Below are 13,989 nucleotides of genomic sequence, written 5' to 3' on the forward strand. Positions count from 1 at the left end.
CTGGGCAAGGAAGCAGAATGCCATTCATGTATAAATTCAAGAAACGACTTTTGGGAGTTGGCTTTCATCTCCTTCAACGTGGGTCCCAGGGACTGAACTCAGGTCAACAGGTTTGGCAGCAAATACCTTGACCCCCTAACCCATTGTACGGGTTCAACTTTGATTATTTTTACTTTTTTGAAGTTATTTTTGTCAAATGGTTGTAAAGAATTTAGGGAGTGTGGGGGTGGAGTGGGAGAGGGTTGAGGCGAACCCAGCAGGATTACAACTAACCAGGTGAAGGTGGAGATCTCAGGGATTCAGGAAGTTATGATGCCCACACTATAAATAAAGTTAATAATTGTGTTCATGAGATTCCCAGAAAACATTTTGGAGAGGAGTGAGGCCATATATTGAGGCCTTTGGCTTGACTTCTGGCCTCTGTGCTGACAGCCTGCTCAGCGACCTGGCCTGGGGGCAGGGTGTGTATGTGTGTGTGACTTCTAGAGTCTGGATACTCAGCCACAAAGAGGCTTCAACCAGACTCTGGTGAGCACTCCTTCCCTCCTGTGTCTCCACACTTTCACCTGTTCTCTCTCCTGCCTTGAGGTCGCCAAGGGCAGAGAATGCACTGCTTTGCAGCTGAGCCAGTAGGCCCTGAAGCCTGATGGGGAGTCACTTTGCAGGGACCCCAGGGCAATGGGAGGTGACAAGCTCAGGTGACCTCTGTTTGCTCTAAGTGATCTGGTTAGTGGGTTGTACAGGCCTCGAGTGACCCTTTGAGTTTCCTTTGAACCAACTTGGTATCCCTTTGTCTGTCCCACTGTGCCTCTCCTTTAGTCACAGGTTGGTAACAGACCCAGGGACTGCCCCAGCCAGCCGTCTCTTTTCAGATGATGCTGCGAGTTCAGCCCCTCTTACTTCCTGTGTCATATCCTGCTTTCCCAAGGTCCTGCCCCGTGGAGCAGTTCCGTAGCTGCAATGGGGACATTCTTCTTCCCCAGGGCAGCTCTGTGGCACTTGCTAGACCCTGCCCAGATTGTGTTGCGTTCACACACCACTCTAATACCGTGCCCACGTAGACTCTCTTAGTGGTGAGACCCTGCCTTCCTGGCCTTCCGGACTAACAGGACACAGTGGCCCTTTTTCTGGAAGCACAGAGAGTGTCCTGTCGCTGATGTGTGTGTGTGGGGGGGGGGGGGGGCGAAAAAGAAAAGCCTATCTGGGCTAAAAAGATGGGTTAGCAAGTCAAGGTACTTGAGCTAAGCCCAGCGACGTGAGTTTAACCCCCAGGTCTCACATGGTGAAAGGAATCAACCTCAACAAGTGGCCCTCTGGCAACCACGTGTGCATCGTAAGAGGTGTGCCCCCATAATAGATAAATAAAATGTAATATTTTTCAACAAGCCATTCTAGGCTGTTTTCCCTTAGGTGACAGGGATGGAGTGGGGGATGTGTGTTAGCCGAGACACAAGGAATTCACAAAGATGTGTGTTAGAAGAACCTTCACAGGGTTTGTGTCCTCCATGCAGGTGGTGCTCCCCACGTTCATTCTGGAGAAGCGGTCCTTGCTGGAGATGTACGCAGACTTCATGGCACACCCCGACTTGCTGCTGGCCATCACTGCTGGGGCAACGCCGGAGGAGAGAGTCATTAGCTTTGTGGAGTACTATCTCACAGCCTTCCACGAGGGCCGCAAAGGCACCCTGGCCAAGAAGCCCTACAACCCCATCATCGGCGAGACCTTTCACTGTTCCTGGGAGGTCCCCAAGGACAGAGTCAAGTCAAAGAGGACTTCTCCCCATTCTCCTGTTAGTTGTCACGAGCATCCGCTGGCCGACGACCCTGGTAAAAGCTATAAGCTCAGGTTTGTGGCTGAGCAGGTGTCCCATCATCCGCCCGTCTCCTGCTTCTACTGTGAGTGCAAGGAGAAGGGACTATGTGTCAACACTCACGTATGGACCAAAAGCAAGTTCATGGGCATGTCCGTGGGGGTCTCCATGATAGGCGAAGGTAAGCCACCATCTTTAATCGGAGTCTTACCCGGTGCCCTCTGCATTTGAGATGAGCAATGGATGCTTTGTGCGTGTTTTATTTGTAAATGGGGTGGGAGGGTGGGAAAGAGGGATGGATGTTGGACCAGTGTGGCTGATTTCCAGTGTCCTAGTGATGGATGGAAGGGATGGGTCACAGCTTCTGTGCACACACTGTGTGCACACACAGTGCAGTTACACACACCTCCTTCCAGAACCACCTTCTTTAGATGGCCGTGGATGGCCCTGAGTGTGTGACCACACACTCATGTGTGGTCCGGCCCTGAGTGTGTGACCACACACGAGTGTGTGGCCCTAAATGTGTTCCGTCTTGCCGGTGTTCTGGCTTCCAGACCATGAGGATAGTGGTTGCCTATGAAAGCTCCCCAGAGGAGTCCCTCCAGGCAAGTCTTTGGTCCTGTGCTGGGGTCCCAGAGTGAGAATGGGCTGATCATTCACTGGTGGATGGACAGCACCTTCTTATCTTAGGGAAGAGCTGTGAACGGTTTGTTCATTGTGGGAAGAAATCAGGCAAGGCCTGTTAAGTCATGGCGTCTGTGAGTGCTTATTTAACTCCTTTTGAGTCAGATCCATCTGAGACTCCACAGTTCTCATCCTTGAAAATAAGCAAACTACAAACCCCCACAGTTTGACTTTCAGTCTCTTGGTTTCTTAAGAGTCCTCAGACCCCATCACTGAAGGATACTTTCACTGTGTGCATTTAAGTTTTTAAAAATTGTATATATAAAATATATGGGTGTTTATTATATATGTTTATCTATGTATAGTTAAAAAGTGTGCAAGGGAGAGGGAGAGGGAGAAGAATGGAGGGAGATTTAACAACTTACAGGAAGTGGTTTCCTCTTTCCACCATGTGGATTCTGGGGAATTCAGCTCAGGTCTTTAGCTTTGGCAGCAAGCACCTTTACCTGCTGAGCATCTCACCAGCTCTACTGTGCAGTTTTTGAGCACTTACAGGTGCTAGGCTCCGCCCTAGGATCTAGGGACACTTGAATAAAGAGCTGAGAAGAGATCCGCACCCCCCCCCCCAGTGTGAAGCAGCTCATCTTTCTGTGTAAGGAATAAGAGAGGGAGTCAGTGGAGTTCTGTGCTGAGTACTGTGGAGGAAAAGACGGAAGGCCTGGGAGGAGGCTGGGGAGCTGTTAATGGATAGGCCGTGCTGGGAGTGTGGCATTGTGAGTGAGGTGGGGTGTGGGCCAGAGACCTGGTGGCTCCATGCCACCTGAGGAACTCATTCACAGGCCCCTACTCAGGTGAAACCAGCATTCTTGGTTGCTTTGAGGAAAATGATTTCAGATCCAGCAAGTTATTTAACAGGCTTGGAGTTTAGGAAGACATTTAACATAGATGTAAGGGGCTGGAGAGATGGCTCAGCAGTTAAGAGCACTGGCTGCTCTTCCAGAGGTCCTGAGTTCAATTCCCAGCAACCACATGGTGACTTACAACCATCTGTAATGAGATCGGGTGCCCTCTTCTGGCCAGCCGGCAGACATGCAGGCAGAACACTGGACACATAATAAATGAACATAAATGTCAGCTTGTGGGGAAAGGAGAGTATAGAAAAAGTGGTGCTGCACTCAGACAAGGGCGTCGGCTCTCAGCTGGCTTGACCTTAGCAACAGCCATGTATGTGACTTCTCTAGTTACATCACAAAGGGTCACTAAAAATCATCCCCTTCCCTTTTCTGGCAAATGAGTTCTTGGGGTGGGACCTGGAGTGCCTTGGGGAGCTGTCTTAGTCACTGTTCTATTGCTGTGAAGAGACACCATGACCAAGGCAGCTTATACAAGCAAGCATTTGGTTATGGGTCTTGCTTACAGTTTCAGAGGTAAGTCTATGACGAGCATGGTGGGAGCATAGCACAGGCCGGCGGGCATGGTGCTGGAGCAGTAGTGAGGTTTACATCCCATCTGAAAGAGGAAGGCAGAGAGAAAGAGAGAGAGATAGATCTAGTATTTGAAACCTCAAAGCCCAGCCCCCAGAGATACACCTCTTCTTACAGAACTCAGGACAAACAGCCCAGGGATGGCGCCAATCACCATGGGCTTGGCCCTCCCGCATTGATCAAATGAGAAAATGCCTTACAGCTGGATCTCATGGAGGCATTTCCTCAGCTGAGGCTCCTTCCTCCGATGACTCTAGCTTGTGTCAAGTTGACACACAAAACCACCCATTTCAGTATCCATGGGAGGAGTGGGTAGCTGTGGCAGACCATGTTGGGCAACCCTACGAAGATATGACCACTCATGTCTGGGCCTGGAGGTCACTGGTGATCTAGATGGCCTTTGTCTGAGGTGCTGTCTGAGTGTAGACCCAAGGGAAACCTCCTTCCAGCAGGATCTGGGGGAGAGAGAGTGAATACAGGCACACAGCCGGTGATATTTGTGGGCTGTGTGAGGTAGCAGTCTGTGAGATCTCCCATGCTGGGGACTCCTTGAGTTTAGAAACTCCTTGAGTTTACAAGCTTCTGTTCCCGATGGGTAATCAGAACCTGAAACACTTCCAGAAAGTTCTCAAGCTCACAGATTCGGGACCGTGGCGGGGGTGGGGTGGGTGGGGGTGGGTGGGTGGGGGGGGTGGGTGGGGGGGTGGGTGACTAAGCAACAAGAGAATGGTGCCTGGCCCAGGTACCTTCAAGACCTTCCAAGGGCACAGCCAGGGCTGCTGAGGCCCAGAGATGTGAGGGCAGGCATTTCCTTATGGGCCTGTCCTCTGTCAGGCTGCTTTTCCTGAGCACAGCATGTTCCTCAGATGCAGGCCAGGGTGCCACCCTGGGAAGCACTGGGTGGATCCCCACAGTGTTGTGGTTGAGTGGAAAGCTCAGACAGGCTCGGTAGGGCCGAGGGAGGTCTAATTTTGTAGTGACTGTGTCCTTGGGTCTTCACTGGAAAACAAAATTTGGGACCAGCAAGATGACTCAGTAGGTAAGAGGCACTCAGGAGCCTGAAAACCTGAGTTTAACCCCAGGCCCCACATGGTGGAAGGGGAGAACTAATTATTTTCTGGTTACTACACACACATACCACATACCCCACCCACCCTCTCTACCCCGCCCCATACACACGCCCACACACGATATAGAAATAAAATTAGAAAAAAATGGATTTGGGTTATTCTATTTGATTTTATTACTTATTCTAAATTCCCTACAGATAGTTCCTTAGTTGCTTTGTTGTTTAAAACAGAGGCTCTTTCTACAGCCCTGTAACTCGTTATTTAGTCCAGGCTGGCCCTGCACTTGCAGTGATCCTCCTGCCTCTGGCCCCCAAGTGCCCAGCACAATCAACTCTTTGTAGATGAAATACAGGTGTTCTTTCTTTTTTTGTTTTGCTTTGTTTTGTTTTTTGTTTTTTCTAGGCAGGGTTTCTCTGTGTAACAGCCCTGGTTATCCTGGAACTCATTCTGCATTCCAGGCTGGCCTTGAACTCACAGAGATCCACCTGCCTCTACCTCCAGAGTTCTGGGATTAAAGGCATGTGCCACCACTGCCTGGCTGTACAGTTATTTTCTAGAGAAGCTCCCAGCCCTAGGCTGCTGCTTGTTTTCCTCCTATTGATAATGCACTCTAGAAAGACTTTCTTCTCTGTTCAACCATCCATTCACCTGACAGGTGACTGACACAGCCCTTGGTGTGGGCTCCAGCAAGCACGTGAGTATCCAGATGTCCTGGTTAAGGACAGGCAGGTTTAGCCCTGCATTAGTCCCACAGCAGACAGCAAGGCTGTGGGAGATGCGGTCCACCCAGAGGGGGTTATCGTCTAGTTTCCTTTACTGTTGCTGTAGTAAACACAAAAGTGACTTAAGGGAGAACGTTTGTTGGGCTCACAGTTGCAGCTGCCCAGTTAAACCTCCTCCCGGGCACCCACAGGCCAGCCAGCCTGTCTAGACAACCCCTCCCTGAGACTCCCTTCTAACTGTTCTACATGGGGCCATGTTTACACTGAAAAAGAACCCTCAAAACCAGCGAGTGGCCATTAAACCTGCAGTGTGTATGGAGGCCTAGAAGTGACTGGAAGCTCCTCGCTGTCAGAACTCCTCTCTGGGGATATGACTGGAGCTGGAGGAATCTTGGAACTTAGAATGGAGACTGACAGCCATGCTGGTGGCGTTTTTCCTTTTTTTGGAGACAGGATCTGCTTTCACTGTATCACTCAGGTTGGCCTTGTGTTCTTGGTCCTCCTGCCTTAGCCTCTGGATGACAGGTGTGGGCCACCTGTGATTTCTCTTTTCAACCTTCTAGCTCTAGCCTTTTGTCTTCTTAAGCTGCCCAGTCTGGGAAAGTCTTACACAAACATAGGCTTTGAGACAGATGTTCAGGCTAGCTCCTTCTGAAAGTCTCTGGTAAGAAGCCATGATGATATGAGTGTCGTGTCTAATCCCCCTAGTAAGTGTGTGGATGGGATAATGGGGATCGAGCCACGGGGGAGGGGTTGTCTCTCTGAGGCACAAGAAGGAATGTCAAGGTCATAGAACACAGGAGCCTGAGTTTCTCTTTTGGGACAGAAGTCATTTGAGTCAAATGCTCTACTGAGCTGGAGAGGCTGGCAGGAAAAGCCAGTCTGTTCTGATATACTGTAGGTCTTGGGTCGGATGGAAGAAGGCAGCTTCCATATTAAGTGTCCTTGGTTGTATTCTCTGCCAGAGGTGGGATTAATACAGCTATGGTCTCAGCCTTCCTGTTGTGCTCAGGTGGCTGTGAGCCCACAGAGCTAGCCTCACTTGTTCCCATTCCCTCAGACCCTGGGGGTTAGCCTCCCTCCAAGCTTGGTGGTCGAGGCTGGTATGGCTCCATGGGTTCACAGAAGCAGACACTTGGTCCATGAGCAGGAGTTGGAACCCTCATGGCTTTAGCTGAGAGCCTATAGTGTGTTGTGTGCACTGTGGCTCCTGGAACCTGGAGAGTTGGCTTCATTCTCTCCTCACTGTACTGCAGACCTCTGGTCCTGCCTACCCTGCCCCCTGGTGCATTTTCTCTTCTCCTTTATCTGCTCCCGCTCCTCGACATTTCTCCACTCTTGATTTCAGGAAACAAGGACTGGCAGTGCCCCTTAGGCTCTGTCTCCAGCATCAGTTGTCCCCTGCTTGCTGTGGGATGTTGCGGGGCCTTGAAGGGCACCATATAAAGTTCTCAGGAGACTGGTGACCAGTGAGCACTCAGTCCTCATGGGGACCGTTGGCCACTGTCTTCATTCTTGCTGGTTGGGGAGCCACGAGCCTTGGGAGGGAACATCACAAGCCACTTTTGGTCATGTATATCTAGTTAATGGGCAGAGCTGTCATGTGTGTAGGCTCATGGTACTCTTGATGGTGGGTACCCTTGTCTCAGTACTGAAGGGGAGCAGGGAGTTATATGCAGGGCAAGGTGCTTGTTCATGGGAACTCACACTCCAGCAACCCTGGGGTGAGATTGGAGCCTTTCCCTTCCTTGTAACTCTGCTCAGCCAGCACACCTCTGCACACCACCCTCACACAGGCTCTTTCCTTGATCTTCTCATCGAGGGAATTACATTTGTGGGTCTGGGCACCTGTTTCATCTTATACCTAGCCCCTTCCTTGGGGCACCTTCCTTTTCTAGGTTAACTTGTCCTAACGGGGTCATCCTTGGCGCGGGCCACCTCTCGCCTACTGCCTTGATCACAGCCACGATGGTGTCTCTGCTCCATGATTACTGTCCACTCAGATGACAGAGCAGGCCTACCTTGCTTGTGGTGTTTTCTAGAGCTCTGCATGTTCAGACAGCAGAACGCGGGGCAGAACAGAGAGCTCTGTCGAGGTGGGAGGCACGGCGTTTGTTCCAGGACCCTCTTGGGTGCCCACCTGAGTGTTCCTATCCTTCATGCTCTCTGCTTGTTCCTGCTGGCCTGACTCTCCTTCTCTCCTGGAGGTGTGCTTCGGCTCCTGGACCATGGGGAAGAATACGTCTTCACGCTGCCCAGTGCCTACGCCCGCTCTATCCTCACTGTCCCATGGGTGGAGCTTGGAGGGAAGGTCAACATCAGTTGTGCCAAGACCGGGTACTCTGCCACCGTGACATTCCACACAAAGCCCTTCTACGGCGGGAAGGTCCACAGGTAGGAAGTGGCCAGGACGCTGGCTGTATTTCTCTTTGTCCCCGAGTCCCCTCACCCTTGCAGAAAGGAGACTTGGTAGGCACATCTGTAATCCCAGCAGTTGGGAGGCAAAAGCAGGAGAATCAGAAGTTCAAGGTAATCCTTGAGTACTTAGGCTAGCTTGAGGACCCATGTGCTCTTGTCACTTAAAAAAACATTGAGTTCTAGCCAGTCAGAATGCCATTTATCCATAAGTCCAGTACTCTGGACCAGAGTCAAGAAAATCTCAAGTTCCAGGCCAGTCTGGGCTACACCGCAAACTACAGGCTAGCTCAGATAACATAGCGAGACCCAGTCTCCAAAAGTCAAGAGCTGGGGACGCACCTTACTGGTAGTGTTTGCCTGACATACACAAAGATCTGGTTCAATTCCCCAGCACTCTCTACCCTAAAAAAGATGGCATTTCAGTAGATGTTGTAACAAGAGCGGCGGGGCTGAGTCCCCGGCACCCGGCTGCCCGCATGGCTTTACCCAAAATAATTACACGGAAACTGTATTCTTTTAATCACTGCCTGGCCCATAGTATCCAGCAGACATTTTCATGAAGCAGGAAATTCCAAAGACAGTTCAGTCACTTTCTGCTGTGTCCTGCAGAATGTCTCGCAGACTCTTTCATGAGTCAGGAACCCCGAAAGATCATCTCACCTTTAGGCAAGTTCAGCAGTCCTTTTTCTGCGGGTTCTTTGTGTCCAGTTTATGCAACAGTCCAGGCACGAGCAGTTTCATGCCCAAATGGCTATCAAACTCCTTAAGGAGCCTCTTCAGTGCCCATCATCCTCTTGAAGAAGTAGATTGGTGCTGCCAGGAGCAGACGTGTCTCATTGTCATGAAAAACCCTAAATTATTAAAACATTAAATGCCATGTTCTGTAGTCTTTGAAAGATATGAAGAATGCCTAATTGAAATATATCTCTATATATCTAGAAAATCTAACTAACATGACTACAAGCTTGACTATTATTTATGATTATCCATTAGCAACCTGTATTTCCTAATTATACATTACATTTTTAAATGAACTACACAATCACAATACCTTAATCAAGATCAGAAATACATATACATATAACAAAATTGACCTTAAAATCTATACCAATGCAAATTATTCATATCTATATCAAGTAGATGAGTTGACCATCAAGACAGAGTGACGAGTTCTTGCTTGAAAAGACACCTCTTCCTCCCACTTCATAGGGTAGGCTTTGGGGCCATCCCTACCCACCGTTTATGGCCAGTCTGATGTAATGCAGAAGACACACTTTATAGTGCAATGCTCTACAGGCACAGGCATTGTGGTGGCCCCCATTTCTTAGCTCCTGGAGTCCTGGGCACCCAAGCCACAGACCATGTCTCCATCCTTAGAAGATGGGAAACCAGGTCTCCAACGGAAGGAGAGGTTACTATTGGAGGAAGGACAGACTTATTCTCATGTTCTGACTGGAGCAAGCCTGCCATCGTGCAGATCTCAAATACCCAAGCTGCTGCTTCTTGGACTTTGTTAGAATTAGCCTGGGGACACACACAGATACCCTCAGCAGTACACTGGAGTTGGAGCTGATTGGGCCTGTTTCTTGCCAGCATTCAGTTAACATGCTGGCATTTGAAAGACGATAGCTATATCACCAAAAGCATGCAGCTGTGTCTTCCCCATGGAGGGCCTTGTGCACCCTTGGCCAGCACACTGTTCATACTTCGCACCAGTAGGCTTGTCCACCTAGAACCTGAATGGCTCTTAGGCCAAGAAAGGTGGCTTCCAAGCCTACATTTGAAAACTGGATACTCAGACCAGAGATAGCTCAGAGGTTAAGAATATTTACTGTTCTCGCAGAGAACCAGAGTTCCATTCCCAGCATCCACACTGGATGGCTCGCAACCACTTATATAACTAGCTTCAAGCAATCCGATACCTCTGACCGCCACAGACATCTACATCCCACATGTACATACCTCTCCCCAAAACACATAGGTAAAATAAATGAAAATAGGAAAAGCAAACGGGAAACTCAGCACACGCTGGGCCACTGAGTCCTGAGGACTTGCTCCAGAGGCATTTCTTCCCACTCAGACACAGATCCCTGGGTTCTCCAGATCAGATAGGGGACTTTAGTTCTGAGACAAGCTGTCATACATCCTAGACACCTTAAATTTGTAGTCCTCCGGGCCCTGCCCCAGATGCTGGGTTTACCTGCATGTACCACAATGCTTGGCACAGAACCAAAGGTCTTATTTAAGTATGGGGAAATTCTTCCTACTCTGGTGGTACGAGTGCGGCACCAGGAGATGCTGTCTGGGGAGTAGAGAATCTATTTCAATTTACTGTTGGATCATCTTTGTGACAGACGGCGTTATATATAACCACTTGCGAGTCTATCAGATCAGAGAAGTGGGTTCTGATCACTCTTACTGTTGATCATCTTCAGACCTGATTAGGATTTCATGTTTTTTCTTGTTTTCTACCTCTCTTTTGTTCAATCTTTTTGATACGAGATCTACCTATCCACCTAGCCCTGCTCAGTCTTGGCCTAGATTCCCCCGCCTGATTCCTAAGTGCTGGGGGTTACAGGGATAAGCCAACATCCCATCTTCTTTTCGTGTTCTTATCAAGATTATTGCATCTTCTTCTAAGACCCAGTTGTTTTTTTTTTTTTTTTTTTTTTTTGGTTTTTCGAGACAGGGTTTCTCTGTGGTTTTGGAGCCTGTCCTGGAACTAGCTCTTGTAGACCAGGCTGGTCTCGAACTCACTGAGATCCGCCTGCCTCTGCCTCCCAAGTGCTGGGATTAAAGGCGTGCGCCACCACCGCCCGGCCTAAGACCCAGTTTTGAGTCAAGCTGCAAAAACATTTTTTTCTCCCTGAGCTGCCTTTAAGAGTCTCTGAACTAGAGTTCCCTTTGGAATCGTTTGACTCATTCATTAATGCAGGGTCACAGCCGAAGTGAAACACAACCCAACCAACACCATCGTCTGCAAAGCACATGGGGAATGGAACGGCACCTTGGAGTTCACCTACAGCAACGGGGAGACCAAAGTCATCGACACGACTGCCCTTCCTGTGTACCCGAAGAAGCTCAGACCTCTGGAGAAGCAGGGGCCCATGGAGTCCAGGTATGCCTGCCCAGCACAGCTGCCTTCACTGAGGGACCCATGGGAAACCTCAGCAGTACAGTTGATGGCAAAGGACCAGGAGTTGCTTTCTTTAGTCATTTGAATTTCTCCTGCTGGGTCCACTGGGGACAGACGCGTGTAGCTGTCAGTTGTGCGGTTCTGCTCTTAAGAGTGGACTGTCATCCACTGTCTGGCAGACTTGTGCCATCTGTCCTAAAAAGCTTGTCAACCCAACTGCCCTATTAATTAGTTGATTGTAAATTAATCACAGAGTTGCTGGTAATTGAGAGAAGAATTTATGTAGGGAAGCAGTGAACATTTCCTTTTTTCTTTCTTGACAGATGGGCAATGTTTCTTTTAAAATATTGAGTGCACAGGTGGGGAAATCAACTCCACACAGCCTATGCTCCTGGTAGAAACAGGTACAGCTTAGGGACCATTAGATTTAAATACATGAGGGGCAGTCCCAGGATGAGGTTCAGCCTCTGGGTACTTGGAACCCTGCAGAGAGCAGGGAAGGAACCTAGTCCTGGAGTTAGAGAGGGGTTGCTGTCTTTTCTTCTATGTATGTATTTAGACACAGTGCTGGGCATAGTGGCACAAGCCTGCCTGTAACCACAATTCAGGAGACTGAGGCAGCAGCCCAGGCTTACACCATATAAGACCTCATCTGGAAAAGCAGTAACAAGGGCCATAGGAAGCTGACTGTCGAGAAATTGCACTGTCCACTTGATGTGCCGTGGCTGCTCTATGCACCTGTCCCCACCATCCTTACTAGGTCCCAAGTGACATCAGCATAGCTTGTCCAGTTGTCTCTGCTGTGGTGGCAGCCAGCCATTTTCATTGCCAGACTACCCTAGTGGGGGCCTCAAGAATCTGTCCATCTGAGCCCCCACGACCAGAATACGGTTCTGAGCAAAGGTCCTGTCTTGGGTCACAGAGGCAGGCCTGGGAGTGGCCGCTCTCGCCACACCCTGTGCTAATCTGGCAACCTCTTGGTGGCACCTCTGGTTTCCTCTTGATGACCCCCCCCTTCAAATTTTCCCAGTTTGCCATTCTGGGCTTTTTTGAGGTTCCCCTGTTTTTCACACATTTGACATTAGTTTTCTCTGCAAAATGCAATTGCTAATTATATAGCCACCTGTGTCGTTGGGTCATGAGGATTAAGTTTCTCTAAAACATTTAGAGGGTGCCCGGGGCGGCGGTACTCTGCCTGCTCTTCCCAGGAGTCTCAGGACATGCTGTGTAGAGGCAGCAGATGTGTAACCAAGGAGCCCAGGGTCCAGCCCTGGCTCTGGTGTTTCAGGATGCCTTAACTGGATTTCTGCAGACAGTTGCCTAGATATCTTTCCTTCCCTGCCTGGCCACTGTCACCCCAATAGCTGGCTCAACCTGAAGGTTTCCTTTACTACTTTTCTTTCTAGGAACCTCTGGCAGGAAGTCACCCACTACCTGCGGCTTGGGGACATGGACGCAGCCACAGAGCAGAAGCGGCGCTTGGAGGAGAAGCAGAGGGTGGAAGAGCGGAAACGGGAGACCCTTCGCACACCTTGGCGGCCCAAGTACTTCATCCCAGAGGTAACCCTGCTACTAACCCTGCCACAGTTGGGTGGCAGAGGGACAGCATGGCTCTGGCTTGGGTCCCTGGGCTGGAATTTGAATTAGGATTTCCCTGATAAGGTTTTTGGACCTCATCTTGAGGGAGGAAGTAAGCAGCTGTCACTTCCCCTGCAGTGTTCCTCCACTCTGAAACCCTTCTGGCTAGCCAAGCCAAGGAGGGCACTTTGATCTGTTCTGCCACTATTCCCTCTCTACATCTGGGTGTCCTTTAAGCCTCCCCATTTGAGTACTGATGCAGAACCTGACCTTCTGTGGGTCACATGGAAGGGTCACATGGAAGGGTCACACAGGGCAGAGCTCAGTAGGGTCCTCAGCCTGAATGCTAGCTCCTATCCCACCCCACTCCCACAACACAGGGAAGCAGGCAAGGCGCCCTGCGTTCCTTTGAGGTCATCCTTAGTTTTGTCTCCTGTGGCTGTGGCAACTTAGAGGAAAAAGGGTCATTTGGCTCACAGCTCCAAGTCACAGTCATCATCTCTTTGTCTTAACAGCTTAGGATCTCATGGCCATGTGATGAACATAACCCAGGTGATTCTGCAGCCAGGGCCACAAGCCTGCCTAATAGACAACCCCTCCCTGGTTGATTGTAGATTGTATCAAGGTGTAATGGTTTGTTCAGGAAGTAACAGGGGTAGAGGACTAGGGATAGACCCTCCGTTTATAGGCTGCTTCCCGGGTGATGTGGAGATGCATTAGAGGCTCAAGGTCATCCTCAGCTGTGTGGCAGTGGCTTGGAGAAGCAGGCTAGTGAGTGGGAAGCTCAAGCGTCAGTCTCCCATCCGGATCACACTGATTCTTTGTGAGGATCCAGGACAGAGTTTTTAACGAGGATTACAATATTTGTATGCTAAGGGTTTATATGAATTTCAATCCCAAGAGCCAATCAGAATGGATCAGTGGGGGCCAGGTGCTAGTCTCTAACTCCCACTATGAGAATGGATTGTGCTTTATGGCTGTGGGGTGATAGCTAGGGAAGCCCTGTGGCCTGGGTGGGGCAGGGGTGACCTATGGACAGGAACAAGAGGCGGTGGCTGAGGCTGCATTTCAGGGCTGGAACTTCAGACTTGATGGTACTTGGGAGACTGCCTTGAAGGGTCTCCTGTGGGGTGGAGGGGGGCTCAC

At 49.9% G+C, this 13,989-nt stretch overlaps 1 protein-coding gene across 4 annotated transcripts in view; it reads left to right on the plus strand.

Annotated features, from left to right (window-relative positions):
* Osbpl10 (oxysterol binding protein like 10) overlaps positions 1-13,989 on the plus strand; it is a 240,430-nt gene that overhangs the window by 224,772 nt on the left and 1,669 nt on the right. For all 4 annotated transcript variants that reach the window (XM_057768030.1, XM_057768029.1, XM_057768032.1 and 1 more), the window contains 4 exons: positions 1,512-1,992; positions 7,919-8,105; positions 11,065-11,247; positions 12,672-12,825. In XM_057768030.1, coding sequence (XP_057624013.1) covers positions 1,512-1,992; positions 7,919-8,105; positions 11,065-11,247; positions 12,672-12,825 — 1,005 coding nt within the window. The remainder of the gene's footprint in view (positions 1-1,511; positions 1,993-7,918; positions 8,106-11,064; positions 11,248-12,671; positions 12,826-13,989) is intronic.

This window comes from Chionomys nivalis, chromosome 4 (assembly GCF_950005125.1).
Source record: "Chionomys nivalis chromosome 4, mChiNiv1.1, whole genome shotgun sequence".
NCBI classification, from domain to species: Eukaryota; Metazoa; Chordata; class Mammalia; order Rodentia; family Cricetidae; genus Chionomys; species Chionomys nivalis.